The sequence below is a fragment of the Sinocyclocheilus anshuiensis genome, unplaced genomic scaffold (genome assembly GCF_001515605.1).
Source record: "Sinocyclocheilus anshuiensis isolate Anshui unplaced genomic scaffold, SAMN03320099.WGS_v1.1 scaffold11, whole genome shotgun sequence".
NCBI classification, from domain to species: Eukaryota; Metazoa; Chordata; class Actinopteri; order Cypriniformes; family Cyprinidae; genus Sinocyclocheilus; species Sinocyclocheilus anshuiensis.
The window spans coordinates 1,758,430-1,774,703 of record NW_015551076.1 but is presented as its reverse complement, the minus strand read 5'-3'; the positions used below and the strand labels follow the sequence as shown (position 1 = coordinate 1,774,703).

The window sequence follows — 16,274 nt, the reverse complement described above, 5'->3', positions numbered from 1 at the left end:
ATCTTTAAACAATAACAATGTTTTCATATGATTCTCTCAGCCCATATGCAGGCATACAGAATCTGCAGACTATTTTTCACATTTTGTTCGGTAATTGTGGAGCTGTGAAGAATGGGTTTAAACATGATAAAATATGTCAAACTGAACTGAAAGTAGTCCACTCTTGCTGGCAGGTACAAATTATCCAAAATATGTAATAAATTCACCAAAAAGGTCTGAGTTATAGATATTATAAACATGAAACTACAATAAAATGTTTATTCCCAGTGAGTCACGAAAGACTGTCTGCAAGCATTTGGTGTGAATCAGTGTTGTTTTTGTAAAACTGACTTGTTGTTTAGGCATCTTATATACCATCATCGAACCACTGTTAACCACCATATCATTACAAATTCGGTTAAGAAAATGTAATTAGTTCTAAGAGAAAGCAGATTCAAATCAAAAAGCGTCCCGATGAACTTCTCCCAAACCTTAATGAAAATCAGTGAGCCATTCTTCCTCTCTCCTAAAAGTCCATGCGCCCTCAAGGCATAAAGCTATTCTCAAAAACTATGTTTAATACATAAAGCTGTAATCACCAGTGTTGGGGAAAGTTACTTTTAAAAGTAATGCATTACAATATTGCGTTACTCCATAAAAAAGTAACTAATTATGGTACTTAGTTACTTTTTATGGAAAGTAATGCGTTACTTTACTAGTTACTTGAAAAAAGTAATCTGATTACGTAACTCGCATTACTTGTAATGCTTTACCCTCAAAACTGGTAATCACTAACATGTTCCATTACCCTTAGAAGCCGAAGTTCAGAATCAGTGACTCATCAGACTGAGCCGAACGTGGTTCTGCAGTGCCACCAAGTGAAATGTAGAGTAACATGTAAATGGATGTAAAACATGTAAAAACCAGAGGAAACAAAGTCTGGATTTTCCAGGAACACGGCTTGAAATAATCTCCAATGTCATTAAAGATTAATATTAATGAATAAAATATATTATACAAAAAATATTCAAGAACGGGTCAGCTAAAAATGCTATTTTTTAAATGAATGCATGCAGACATTGTAATGTTTAAAACTAGCTACTTTTCTTTCATTCAAAATGCAGTAAACTGCAATACGCTTTGAAGGCCAACTTCATTCTAAATCCGACATGGTGCAGAATTGCATTGGTTTTGGCTCATGTTCACATGTGAATTACCAGACCTGATCTAAAAGTGTTGCGCTATCTAAATGTTGTAAATGCAGCACACAGCTGAACATACCACAGCTAAATTACTTATCGACCCAGTGTCACATCATCCCAGCTGAGCATGTCACATCATCAGTGCTGGTGTGCCCCAGGATCGTATCCCAGTATCCTCAATCGCGTGCTGGAGTTCATCCCAACTCCAATCAATTAAGTGTGTCACTTTAACTAAGGAGAGTAAATTTAGAGCGCAGAATCTGAGATACTCTTTCAATCTACAAGGAACTTTCATTAAGTTTTTATTAGACCCAAGAGGATGCATCTAGCCTTCAAAAAAGCCTGGAGTAGTGGAATGCATTTGCCAATATACAGTGGCCCCTTAAACTTAAACACTTCAGTGGCATTGCATAATATCAATGAATATCAATGCATTATTTAACTAAAAAGAGGTAGCAGCTATTTGCACTATGTGTAAATAGCGATAGATGCTATTTACACTCAGTCTAATTAGCATATTTTCTTAGCGATAGATGCTATTTACACTAAGTGCAAATAGCAATGGATTCTATTTACACTAAGTGAAAATAGCAGTATTTTCTTATGCGATATGCTAGCTATTTACACTGTGTGCAAATAGCTATAGATTCTATTTACACATAATAGCAGGATTTTCTGCTATAACTATTTTTTGTTTTTTATTCTATTTTTTGCTATTACTTATTGCAAATAGTGGCAAATTGTTGTCTACGTCTCGGTATTGTAGTACATTATAAAACAGTATTCAATAATAATGTGTAAATTATCATTTTAATTCAAATTTTTAAACGGATGCCAATGCCACCTTATTGGGACAATAAGGCCCTCCCTACACCCTACCAGATACATTTTCAACTTTCAATTATTTCCTTCATTTTTATTGAAAATAAATGCCTTTCCGATGTGATATGAGATTTGAAAAGGGAGAAAAAAAAGTTTGGCAAAGGCGGATTTGAACCCAGGTCGATCGCGTCAAAAATAACTACAATACACACTTGACCACCTACACCACTGGAGCTGTTATTTGACAATCGTCTTTTGGAGTGTTGACTAGCCCAATCACACATTGGTGTAAATAGCTTCTGCCAACAACGGGCTATTTGCACTTAGTGTAAATAGACACTCCGATAAAGAAAAGCCTTATACTTCTTTTTTTTTTTATTTGCTTAAACCTCAGGCCATCCAAGATGTAGAGAAGTTTGTTTCCTTATTAGAACAGATTTGGAAAATTTAGCATTACATCACTTGCTCACCAGTCCTCTGCAGTGAATGGGTGCCGTCAGAATAAGAGTTCAAGCAGATTGAAAGTCAGCAGCAGCTTTAAGTTAAAATGTTTTAATGATGGATTTGTTTTTTACAAACATAGATACACAGATGGACTGGAGTCATGTGGATTACGTGTGGATTATTTTAAAGTTTTAATCAGCTGTTTGGACTCTCATTCTGACGGCACACATTCACTGCAAAAGATCCATTGCTGAGCAAACCTTAAATTTCTCCACATCTGTTCTGATGAAGAAACCAACTGATCTAAACCTTGGATGGCCTTAAGGTGAGTAAATGTTCAGCAAATAGTCATTTTTGTGTTAACTACTCCTTTAAACTATATACCACACTCTTTGTGTCCACTGTATTCTCATATCTATCGCCAAATGCAAAATCTGAATGTAAGTATATTTACATAAATATACTTACATAAAACATATAAAATGTCTGTATTTGTCTGTAATATCTGTATAGATCAATGTTTTCTGCATATAAAAGTGATATTGTATAGAATTAGCATATGAACAGTCAGAATAGAGATGCAGACAAGGAAATGCATTATGAATAGCACTAGTGCCATCTAATGGAGCAGATCTGCATCCACTCTAAAGGCAAGTTCACACTGTCCTGACATTGCATATTTGTCTGTTGGATTGTATGTTTTGAACCAGCTGTCTTTTTTACTCTGCTACAGTTGCTGGAATTCAGTGTTTGTTGGGGCAGCAATCTTACTTTTCATTTATAAAATGGATTTGAAAATATGTTGTTGAAAATTTTGGAAATGCTTTAACCAATGAACATGCCTGAGTTTTTGCAAATTCAACATTATTTTCCTCATTAATTCACCAATCATTGATATCAAGCCATAGTTAATTGTCAGCATAGTATGAGAAAATCAATACTGTCAACCTAGAGGGGATCAGACAAGTTATATTACTTCCTGGAAAGTCCCAAACTGTAAATCATTAATTGTACAGTATATGTATATTGTATATAGTATATTGTTACAGTATCTGTATTGTATGCACATAAATAACAAAGCAACTAACAACTAGCTCACAAAAAAAACAACACACAAATGTTGCAATGCCATGCCATGTTACTGCTACTAATACATTGGCAAGACACTGCTGTACGAGTATAGTTAAAGGGTTAGTTCACCCAAAAATGAAAATTCTGTCATCAATTACTCACCCTCGTGTTGTTCCAAACCCGTAAGACCTTCGTTCATCTTCGGAGCACAATTTAAGATATTTTTGATGAAATATGAGGGCTCTCTGACCCTCCCATAGACAACAAGGAACACGCGTCCACAAGTGATGCAGTAGAGACGAAAATGTGGAATAAAGTCGTTATTTTTGTTTTCTTTGCGCAAAAAAGTATTCTCGTAGCTTCGTAACTTTACAGTTGAACCACTGATGTCACACAGACTACTTTGTCGATCATCTTGGTACTTTTCTGGACCTTGAACGTGGTAGTTACCTTGCTGTCTATGGGAGGGTCAGAGAGCCCTCATATTTAATCAAAAATATCTTAAATTGTGTTCCGAAGATGAACGAAGGTCTTACGGGTTTTGAACAACACGAGGGTGAGTAATTAATGACAGCATTTTCATTTTTGGGTGAACTAACCCTTTAAAAAGACATGCATTTGGACTGAAACCCCCTCATGAAGTCATTGCATTGAAAAGATTATATAAGCGGTTCAGTATTAGAATTCTTGTCTGACATTTGGGAAATACAGATGGCCAAGATATCATAATCACTAAATGTCCCCTTGGGGGAAAAGACATCTGAGAAGACATCTGTTTCACGGACACGTGCATATTTATGTTTCTGTTTGAGGGGGGTCTTAGTGTTTTCATTCTCTTCTTCAGGCTGAAATTCAAAGTGAGAAATGCGTCACACTGAATGTGGTGATCTGATCAAGTATCTTCAGACCAAGCCACATAAAAATGTAGCGAAGTGTAGTTTTGATTTTTGTAATTGTTACTGAATTACACTAACAACTTTTTATGTTCAAATTGGTGTTTGAATTGGTGTTTGATGTGATCAGATTGGCTTACCATTTCAGTGCCTTCTTAGACAAATCCACTTGGTAAGCCCCACCTTTCACCTATTTCCAGTCAAGTCCATCATCTATTTATTTTTTTTTATTAAAAAAAGACAGAAATCTCAGAAACCGTTTGTCATATCCTAGAATAAATTGTGCTCCTTTAGCTCAAATCACAAACACACACACACGTTGGGTTTCTGTGTTTTATGGGGACATTCTATAGACATACTGGTTTTTATAACTGTATTTACTATCCATTAACCCTACACCTAAACCTACCCATCACACAAAACTTTCTGCATTTTTAGACTATCAAAAAACTTAATTCTGTATGATTTATAATTTTCCTCATTGGGACCAAAAAAGTGTCCCTACAAGGACAAGGTTTTTGGATATTGCCATCTTTGTAGGAACATTTTGTCCCCATAACGTAGCCTATACCTAAACCAAACACACACACATGCACAATTTTTGGACTGAAAGTGAGACTGAAGATGATGATGCCTTACGAAACACTTTATAACTCTCTCCATTTCCATCAGAATATAGTGTATATAGTATAGTATCGCATACTATTATATTGTTTATTACATGTAATTGTTATAGTGTTACTCGACCTGAATATCTGATTAGGTAAAGTAGGCTATGCTAGTTTAGCTTGCTTTCAATATTTGGGGTGCAATAATAACTTTTAACTGGTTCTTGCATTGTCACCAGCTTATTTGGTCCCCATAAAGACTATATATGATTGTGTTTTACAAACAAATAAAGAAATTGCCTATTTATATCATAAAAATGGGGCTGTATTGAGGTTTAATATTATAATTTGTTAAAGCTTAGACAGTCAGCGAGGCTGTCATTAGTTAAAACCTGTAGTGTTATTATTCAGAATAAAAGTCAAACTTTTCTAAACTTCACAACATTCTATACGTAGTGGGCATTTTATATCAGTTTTACCTGCATTTCGCCCTATGATTCCGAAAATTGAGTTTTCCTAATCGGCAATTTCCGAGCACCTTCGGCCCTTATCGTAAAGTATGTATTTGAATCGGTCGTGTTCGGGCATTTCCGGATTCACCGATAACGGTTGGAATGTTCAAATCTTCGAAGCTAGTTTAGCTACTTTTGGCCTGGAGTGGATACTGAGCTAAGAAAGCAACTGAAGAAGGAGCAAAGAAACCAAAAAAGGAGGTGAAGAGGAGCCTGGCTACGGAATGACGGTGTTGCAGGAACCTGTCCAGGTATTTGAGCTAAATGTGAAAGCGCTCTGTTGCGGACCCAGTTGCGGGAGAAGACTTTTATCCAGCGCGAGAGACCGGATGATTGAGCGCTGCTACACCGCGGCCTCAGTTAGCAGCTAATGCTAACGGCCTCTGCCCTTTACCTCACACAAAACCTGCCTTTAAACATACCACACATTGCTTTTATTTTATTTTACAATAGCTGTTGTAATAAACTCAGTGCTTGTCAATTCAGGGCAGTTTGTTTGTTAGTAGTTTTCAAGGAAGCTAATGTGTTGTCTTGCAGGTTAGCCAGCTATCTGATTTATTGGGATTTATGTGGGGATAGTGATGTTTTGTTTTGACGCTTGTGTTAAAATATCAGCGGGGTTGAGGGGTTGAATTTACAGAGATGGCTGATATTCACAAACACGCAATATATGAAGAATAAGTTAGCACGAACTAGTGCATTTGAAGAGATTTGGTGCATTAGCAATTTCTGGAGCTGGTTAGTTGTCTGAAATAGAAGCTCGTCAGCGATAAAATCATAACATATAATTTCCTTATAGGGTTGGATTTTAAATGTATAAGTTATGGTGTTTAATGGGCCAACAAACGTCAAAGGTTGTGGGTTTAATAAGTCTTTGTCAAATACCAGCTAGCCAATGGTTCCTCGAGCACATCTGCTAAACCTGCGTGTGTCTGTCAGGCAAAAACATCAGACATCAGTTCAAATGTATGTACAATGTTGGCTGTGTCTCAAAGGAAGAACGAGCTGCCTAACTAGAGAATGCATCTCATCTGTCAGTCAACATCATCTGGTTTCCCTCCTTATCTTCAGCCTTTGTATATACTGTCTGAAACCGTTCACCATTTCTTAAAACTGTGATCAAGACGTGACTTCATGACAGCAGATCATTTCATATACATGATGAATGTAAAAATCTCTGCAGTCAGTATCATTGTTTATATGGGAGCCCATTTAATTTGTAATGGTGATGTTCAGAAGTGTATACTTGCTGTCAGGTGGTAATAAAATCATTAACCCTAATTCATAAAGTGCTATGGGATATCGTCGTTGTGACGCATACTCCTTTTCGTCAACTGTAAAAGGGATGAAGGTAACAGTAGTTGTGTTTTGGTCCATAGGCTGCTGTCTGGCATGCTCTGAACCACTACGCCTACCGAGATGCAGTATTCCTGGCAGAGAGACTCTATGCTGAGGGTAATTGCACAAATCGTCCTCCATACAGGCAGACAACATCCTCCATTTCCCCTCGTCTTTCAGAGCTGGCATTTCAGGCATTGCATTAAAACAAGTTTGTGTGACTTGAAATGGAAGCTGACATTTTTATTGATTTTACCCCTAAAGATAAATGGTTTTTAAATTGTTGTTTTTAAATCCTGAATTTAATTTTATACAGGGTTTCTGCAGGTCTTAAAAAGTCTTAATTCAACCTGCCACAAGTTAAAGCCTAAAAATTTTGGAGAAGAAATTTAAGTCATGAGGTCGTGGCATTAAATGTTGCATGCACTGCAAAACCTGAATATCTTCATCAGTATTTGTATTTTGTTTTCCAATACAAATAGCTACACATCCCTAAATCGAGATACAATTTCTTGAGGTGCAAATTGAACATATGACGTCTTGCTTTCTGAGAAACTGAACAAAATTAAGAGAGTTATAATGCTTTAAACAAATGTCTGTTAATGGGGTATGAAAACTTGTTTTCCCTTTGAATGAAGTCGATTTTTCTGGGCAGATATTTGTTGTTCTTTTAACCATAAACTCACTTTATATTGATAAAAGACAAGACTAACTAATTTTGTCATTTTTCTTCTCAAATAAATGTATCTTGATTTAAGATTTTTTTTTTTTTGAGATTTGCACTGGAAAACAAAACTAAAATACTGAGGAAGTACATCACTTTTTTGCAGTGTGATCAGAAGGTACAGTAAAAATAATTTCCATAGTCTAGTGGTTGGGAGCAGAGGTATTCAAGCCATAAGCTTTCTTTTTTCCTGAGATCTGTTGAAAGTTTAGTTAAAAATCAAGTTTTGAGATTTAAATAATACAAGAAAAGACATGTACAAGACATTTATTTATATTTAGAGCGCATATTGAAGTTACATTTTCTTTGCTTGGCCTTAAATTTAGCTTCCTCTGAATTTTCTTTTCTTTTTTCTTTTCCTCATCAGTCCATTCAGAAGAAGCGCTCTTCCTGCTGGCTACGTGCTACTACCGTTCAGGGAAGGCGTATAAGGCCTACCACCTCCTGAAAGGACACAGCTGCACCACGCCACAATGCAAATACCTCCTCGCCAAGTGCTGTGTGGAACTGAGCAAGTATGAATGACTAACTATTATTATTAATATAACTAATCATAACTCATGACTCATCATCATCATATCCCTGTGTCTATATCTATGTTTATATCTTCCAAAAGCTTAGAGTAAGGGTTGTTACTATACAAAAATTTCAGTAGTTGTATTCAAATTTCACAATACTCAATACCTCACAATCCTCCAAACCTATGCTGTAGACTGTAGGCTCGTTTGAGATGCACCTAGCCTCCCCTGAAATATAGGCGAGAGTAGGCGGCTGCAGTGAGGGGAGGAGTGAAATAAGTGCAGTCAAGATGGACAGTCCTGACCTCTCGAAGTGAAACAGATACCAACGAATTTACAGGCGGATATCGCGCTATTCACACTCATGCTCTGTTGCTGATAAACATGATATAATTTCAGTTCTGTTCCTTTCATATGAAAATAAATACAATGAGACAATGACACTCAAAGTATTTGCTATTTAATTCCATTCAAAAGGTGTATTTATCATCCATTTTTACTTTAATACAAACATGTAGTTTAGAATTTTTTTGAAATGTGACAACAGTCACATCTCACACAGAGATCGCAATACCATAGTGTTTGTGAATATTCACACATAATTTAAACACATGATACCAGATATAAAAATCTAATATTTTAGAAGAGAACGCAACATAACGGTTATTTGAGCCAATGAGAATGAAGCTGTGCCGTCAGCAAGTCGTTTCCCATCGTGCTTTTGTTCAGCGCAGCTGGGGGAGAGCAACTGTGCTCGACTGCATGGTTGAGTCGCTGTCGCAAGAGATTTTTGGCATACGTCAGCGTGACATCAGAGCAAGGCGGACCGCCCTCTGACACATTTCTTAACCAGCATGCATCTTGCGGTGATCAGTTCTGCGCAGATTTTGCTCATCTCAAATGAGCCTTGTGTCTTTATTCAGTGTTTCCCACAGGATTTTGTGAGACTCGTGGCGGCAGGTGACGTCACATATTAATTTGCATATTTATGATGTCATTGCGTCAAGTTTGCATTCAGACAAGTTTGGCACTTCAGATCTGATCTGTCTCATACTGTAATACAAATGAATGCCCAATAAAGCTGTTCCCATTTACATATTTTCTATTGTCATACATAAAACAAGTATAAATAGTGACTAAACACGACCCATTAATGAATCACCCAGGAATCACTTTCACTAAACTCCTTAAATCCTGATTTATAATCGTGACATCATCTGATAAAATCAACGTACATCTACACAGGGTTCGTACGGTCATGAAAAACCTGGAAAAGTCATGGAATTTTAAAACACCAATTTCCAGGCCTGGAAAAGTTTTGGAAAAATAAATAAACCCAGAAAGTTTTGGAAAAGTCATTGAAATCTATTTCACAAAACTCTGTATAATAGAATTGTGTTTAATCAGGTCCAGAATTTCGGTGCGGGATTGCGCATAGGCTATATCGCATAGTTTTACTCATTCCCGCAGCTTTTGACTTTAAAATGATGGATATTCACACATTTATTCAATAGCCTATAGCATGTAGGTTTGATGAGTAAATAATCAAACCTACAGACTGAGTCCAGTCCACACAGATTGATCAAATCAGTCATTTGAAAACAGCGTGAGTGATCAAACGGCTTCACATCGGCGCATCTTGTCTGCGCTACAAGAGCCGCTGCACGCTGTGATACAAGACTTTCACTCGCATTTCGGGACAGTTGACAGAATTGTCACTTGCCTAATCGTGTCATTGTTGCATTGTATTATTTATTTGCACACTTATTTAACTATAATCATGATACTGTAACTGTCGTGTCTTGCTCACTTTCCCGCGAACAAACGCGCATAAATAAGTTTGACTAATGAAATTCAATAATAATGGCGGAGCCTTAACATTGGATTTGCAGCGTTGCGCATTCTAACCATTGGCGCTGCAGCTGAAGTGAATGACAGCTTGGGAGCGAAAAAACCTCTCTGTGTCCTATTTATAATACAAACTGCCCAAATAAAATCTTCAAAATTGTATTTATGTAAGGTTTATTAAAAAATGTTTTACTAGACAAAAATAGTCTGTATATAATCAAACTGTAAATGATAAATGATGTCTTTTAAAACAAGAATTTTTGCCATTTCAGGCCGTCAGTAGAATCAGCCAAGTGGGGACGAAGTCAGTGTTTGCACAGAGTGGAAACAGCAGAGAGGTCATTCCAAACCCTTTCAACCAAACTCAGACCACTGCCCCACAGACCAGGTACATGTCACCACACTTTTCTACAGGCAACTGATGATAATGGCTTCTGATGACATCTCTTTCTGCTTTGTAGTACTACACCGCAAGTGCTGAGCCCAACCATTGCTGCTCCCCCAAATGTGCAGCCACGGCGGAGCTCAAGACTCTTCACCAGTGCCAGCTCCACTGCCAAGGTACTGTCTTTCACACATACAAGTTTATGCATACACTCCTGAAAATCCTCAGCCACTCTTTAGAGGAAGTGTTATCAACACTCGTTATGATGGAATTGAACAGGAGAACAGCAAGAAGCTGAAAATGAAGTTCCCCACCAAGATTCCTAACCGAAAGACCAAAACGAAAACGGGTAAGGGAGGAATCACCCCATCTAACCTGAATGAGAGTATCGAGATCCTCAAGCTTGATTCTTCCATATCAGAAGGAAAAGGCAACATCAGCTCACCGCAGTTCCAGGCTTTTAATCTACAAAAGGCTGCTGCAGGTATTTGAGATTTGTTGTCTTTTTAAGATGTATTTAAGGAATAAAATCTAATCAAATGCAATCAAAACAATTATTTTTTCTAATGAAATATTGCAGTATTTATATTTTAATTATAATAATATATTTTAATTAACTAATTATAATAATATAAATAATACATTTTATTATGTGCACTCATTTTTTTTTTTATTCATGTGCCCTCATAATCTTTAATCAAAATATCTCTTAGATGTTACAATAGAGAAGAAAACACTATCACAACTTCCGTTTCATGTTGACTTCAAAGAACTATAAACAAATTATAACATTTGTTAAAAAGAAAGTGAATCCTATTATTAGGATTATTAAATATGATGCATTTTGAAAATGTAACTAAACTTGAATTTGTTTCCTCTGTTTTATTCAGATGGGCTAATGACGTTGATGCGGGATATTGGGAGGGGCTATCTTGCTCTCTGCTCTTACAACTGCAGAGAAGCCATTAACATCTTGAGTCAGCTGCCTTCACACCACTACAACACAGGCTGGGTGCTGGGTCAGATCGGACGAGCTCACTTTGAATTGGCTGAATACATGCAGGTGATTTGGGCTTGTTGAAATTAGCAGGAATTTATCAATGGTAGAAAATGGAGACAAAAAAATGATTCAAACAGTGAATTGCAGAAAAGATAATCAAGACTGAATTTTTGTGTCCGTTTAACCAGGCGGAGAGGATTTTCTCAGAAGTCCGGCGTATTGAGAGCTATCGAGTGGAAGGTATGGAGATCTATTCCACAACACTCTGGCATTTACAAAAGGATGTGGCGCTTTCCGCCCTATCTAAAGATCTCACTGACATGGACAAAAACTCACCAGAGGTACCTCTCTCGGAGTAATATAGCAAATGAGCAGGGTTTGCAGATCTTGAATGCTTTTACTTATGGTTTATTTCTTCCTCTCTCTGTGTACAGCCCTGGTGTGTAGCTGGTAACTGTTTCAGCTTACAGCGGGAACATGACATAGCCATTAAGTTCTTCACAAGGGCCATCCAGGTGGACCCCAGCTTTGCATACGCATACACACTATTAGGACATGAACTAGTTCTCACAGAGGAGCTGGAGAAAGCCCTGGGCTGCTTCCGCAATGCTATACGCCTCAATAAACGTCACTACAATGCCTGGTACGGTTCAGACTCTACTCTTTGGCTTTGGAAATGAGACACTACTTTAAATTACACCAGAAATGTGAAAAAATAAAACTGTTCATTTTATATTGTCATTGTTAGTTTCAATTATGAAAGCCACTTGTCATTTTTACGGTTAAAAGGCTCAGTGTTTCTTCTGTCTTTTAGGTACGGCTTGGGAATGATTTACTACAAGCAGGAGAAATTTAACCTAGCCGAGATTCATTTCAAGAAGGCTTTGAGCATCAATCCTCAGAGCTCTGTGCTGCTTTGTCATATTGGAGTGGTGAGTAAATCTAATGCAGAGAAAATAATATTAATCTAAAGTACAGCACTCATTTCTTTGGGAAATAATAGTGCAAGATTGTTGCATGACCTTATTTATTTTGAATTTGTTAATGCCAGACTAGCATACATGTACTTGTTTATTATACATAAATAGGTGAAAGACATGGTGCCGACTGTTCGAATTTTTGATGCTTGAATTGTTGCATTGCTGCATCTTCTGCTTGAATTGTTGCATTGCTGCATCTTCATATCCTTTCTCATGTGCTCCATATCAGGTTCAACATGCTTTGAAGAAATCAGACCATGCACTGGAGACCCTCAACAGAGCCATTAGCATCGACCCCAAGAACCCGCTATGCAAATTCCATAGGGCCTCTATTCTCTTTGCCAATGAAAAGTACAAGGTACTCCCCAACTTGTATCATGACATTAAGCAGTCAAGATTCAGCATTCACTCGTGCTTTCACAAATTAAGACATCAAAAGGTCTAAAATTGCAGCAGAAAGTCTTAAAATCATGGCATTAAATGTTGCTTGCACTGCAAAAAAAAAAAAAAAAAAAAAACTGTTTTCCAAAACAAATGTCTAATATACATTTAGATACATTTACTTGAGATTGAGATGCAAATTAAAAAAACAAAAGTTTAATGAATTTATGCTTAAAACAAACAAATTTAAGAATGTTTGGATATTTGTACTGGAAAACAAGACAAAAATACAGAGGAAGAACATCACTTTTTGCAGTATGATCAAAAGGTAAAAATATTTTCATATTCTGGTGGTTTGGAGCGGAGGTATTCAAGCCATAAGCTTTTTTTTTCTGAGATCTGTTCGAAGCAACTTCGAAGCATTGCTAATGCAAAACATTTACATTTAGACACCATATTGATGTCTTCCAATAAATGTATTCCTTGTATTTTCTTTACTTGGTCTAAAAAAATCTTACATTTACCTTCAGAAACCATCTTTTTGAAATTGAACTAATTTATTCTTTACAGGCAGCTTTGCAGGAGCTTGAAGAACTGAAACAAATAGTGCCCAAAGAGTCCCTTGTTTACTTCTTAATAGGAAAGGTACTCCTACAACTCAGTTGTATACTTCTGTGTATATTTGTTTTTTTTTATCAAATATATCTTTTACTAAAAAATATTCATCATCTATATAGGTCTATAAGAAGCTTGGCCAGACTCATCTGGCACTAATGAATTTCTCTTGGGCCATGGACTTGGACCCTAAAGGGGCCAATAATCAGATCAAAGAGGCCATAGATAAGCGATACCTCCCAGATGATGATGAACCTGTCACTCCTGATGACTATCCCTACTACTCAAGTAAGTCTACTACGCAGTGAGCCATTTAAGTGGCCCTGTGTGCACTATGTAATGTTGTTCGTTACTCTCAGCAGCGGAGGTGGAGTCACAGGAGAGCAGTATGACGGACGCTGATGACACGCAGCTCCACACCACGGAGAGCGATGAGGTTCTGTAGCCCCCGACACCACCCTGGACTTTGAAACAATGCCAATTTGGGGGCTACTTGATGACTTCAGCTCTGGAAAAAGGAGGAAGAAGGAAAAAAAGGAAAACAAACTGCTGCTAATAACAGTACCTCCTCATTTCTGTCGTTTTATTTTCATCATTCGTTCTTGCCTTTTTCCACCCCCTCGTCATCATGCCTTAAAGGTCTCTCATCGGTCTGATCTTCTGGTCCTGTCTCATCCCTCATCGTCTCTGGCAGGCGTCCCTTATCGCAGACAGAATTCAAGTTCTCCCTGAGCTCAAATTGCCCAGATTTGCCAATGACTCCACTGTCTTCTCAACAAGTTAATTGTCAGTTGAAGACTCAAAAAAGAGCCACAGACATTCATGGATGTTCCTGTCTTAATGCTTAGGCCTTTTATGTTATTTTATCGGCATTTACTCTGAATAAAGACCTGTGTAAGAGTTGGTAGTCCTTTGATTCCTCTCCCCTCCCTTTTTCGTCAAGGAACGTATTTGCTGGGAGGAAAAAAAGCACTTTCTGCCCACATCAAAAAAGCATTTGGCATGATTTTCAACGTAAACTGCATATCTTCTATCAGATTACCATCTGTTTAGAAGAACAATGTTTTTGAACGTTAACTAGAAAGTACCAGTTCTGGATTATGCCGATCTTTTTCCACCAGATTTTAAAACTTGTGTGTGTGACTGATGCTCAAGAAGCACTTATGTTTAAAAAAAAATGTTTTGTCTTAATCTGAAAAATGTGTCACTCTCACACTCATCTGTTCCGCTCTTATCTACCTTCAAAACATCCAAATCCATGTTTTTTGCCCAGCTGCAAGACATTGATTAGAGCATTGTTGATTAAATGATAAGCATATAGGTGGGGTGGTTTACTTGACACACTTTCATCTGTGTTTAGGAAACCAGACCACAGTGTCCAAATTAACAGCACTATTGTATGGCACAGTGACCAGTGGTCAGACTTCTTGAGACAATTTTCTGAAATGTTGGTGCTGTTGAGGACAATACTGATGAACATAGAAAATGTGCACAAAGTGTCTTTCATGGATTTTATTTTACCAGAACATGTTTATTATAAAATGTTTTTGATCTCTGCTAAATGCTTCGTATTGTACATTTTAAGGAATTAAAAGTAATAGAATAAACAACTTTGACTGAAAGTCCTGATGTGGTCATTGAAGGGAAATGCGAAGCCTAGTACGTTGATCCACACTTTGGTTTCTTCTTAAACACTATCTTTGAATGTTCATAGGTTTGTAAAATTACCACGGTTTACACGAAAATGCCATGATTGCTAGTTATTGATACTAATGTGAAATGTAATATGTGACATAAAATCGATCTCGCTTCAGTGGACAATTAAAGATTTCAGCACTTGTAACGTGATTATGAATGTCTAATAATAATAATAATAATTTATTTCCATAGATAAGCGTTGACATTTACAAAATCGTTTGCGAGACTGACAGCTAACAATGATACGGCGATATTAAGCTTTATGTTAGGCCTAATTTAAGTTCGAACGTGACAGTGTGCTTGGTACATATGTATTAAACAGTCAATAACATCTAACAAATAAACAACAATCAACTCTTTAGCAAAGTTACAGTTTTTTACTTTCACTCGTAAGCCCATCTCTTGCTAAAAACATATAAACCAGCCAATCAGCGGCCGCCTTTCCGCCCACTGACCAATCACAGGTTGAAATGAGGCGGTACTTCCGGCTCAGTCTGGTTGATCTGTGCAGGTAAGTGAACGTGAATTCTGTACTCTGTCATTTAAAATATACTTATTTTTGCTATTTTCGTATGGGCAAAGTACTGCTTTCAACGTAAAATGTTGAATAAGATCTAGAAGAAAACTGTGTTTTATTTTTCCTCTCATTCAGTGAGTGGTAGACATTATGACAAAGTAATTTCATCCCGGAGATTGCAGTCAACAGGCCAAAAATTGTTTGGGTACAAAAAATCTCTCGGTCTGTCAGAATTAACCACCGGATAAAATTAAAACAACTCTAAAATTGACATGTTTCCTGTAGTTACAGTTGAAAATGTCCGCTAAAAACTGACCCTGTGAATTCGTCTTCAAGATGTGAGTGTGGATGAAAGAAAGGTTATAATACAGCAGAGACTATCAGCTGATGATGCTAGCATGCTAAACCTACAGTCAACGGGCCTATGAGTAAATGAAATTAATATTGGACTGTATTTAAAGAACTTATCTAATTAATAGATGATGTAATATTCGTATTCATAATATCCATTATTTGTTTTCTATACAAGTTTTTTATTACATTGGAATTGATTGCATGTGGTTGTGTTTAAAAACCTAGTGAGCTGCCTATTTAGACAGCATTTGGAACGCGCGTGTGCCGTCAGAAATGCTGTCTAGGTAGGCGGCTTGTGTGCTTTTGAAACACAGTCCGTAACTCCATCATCTGCCTTCGGAAGCGCAGTTGCTAAAGCGCTGTTTGTTTTGGATTTGACTTTTTT

The 16,274-nt window shown here is 37.0% G+C and overlaps 1 protein-coding gene across 1 annotated transcript; it reads left to right on the top strand.

Annotated features, from left to right (window-relative positions):
- The first annotated feature begins 5,621 nt into the window (after positions 1-5,621).
- LOC107662422 (cell division cycle protein 27 homolog) lies at positions 5,622-14,916 on the top strand. Its single transcript, XM_016452442.1, has 14 exons — positions 5,622-5,782; positions 6,911-6,986; positions 7,961-8,108; positions 10,210-10,347; positions 10,421-10,520; positions 10,624-10,828; positions 11,235-11,407; positions 11,533-11,685; positions 11,779-11,987; positions 12,159-12,276; positions 12,554-12,682; positions 13,276-13,350; positions 13,443-13,608; positions 13,683-14,916. Exons 1-14 carry the CDS (start codon positions 5,756-5,758, stop codon positions 13,763-13,765), a joined length of 1,800 nt encoding a protein of 599 aa, XP_016307928.1. The 5' UTR covers positions 5,622-5,755; the 3' UTR covers positions 13,766-14,916.
- The last annotated feature ends 1,358 nt before the right edge of the window (positions 14,917-16,274 follow it).

Bases quoted from the DNA above. Each gene is read 5' to 3' on its own strand.
- LOC107662422 (XM_016452442.1), top strand. From the start codon at position 5,756: ATGACGGTGTTGCAGGAACCTGTCCAG. The intron at 8,109-10,209 runs GTATGAATGACT...ATGTCTTTTAAA, and splicing joins TGCTGTGTGGAACTGAGCAA to ACAAGAATTTTTGCCATTTC. The intron at 13,609-13,682 runs GTAAGTCTACTA...TACTCTCAGCAG, and splicing joins TGACTATCCCTACTACTCAA to CGGAGGTGGAGTCACAGGAG.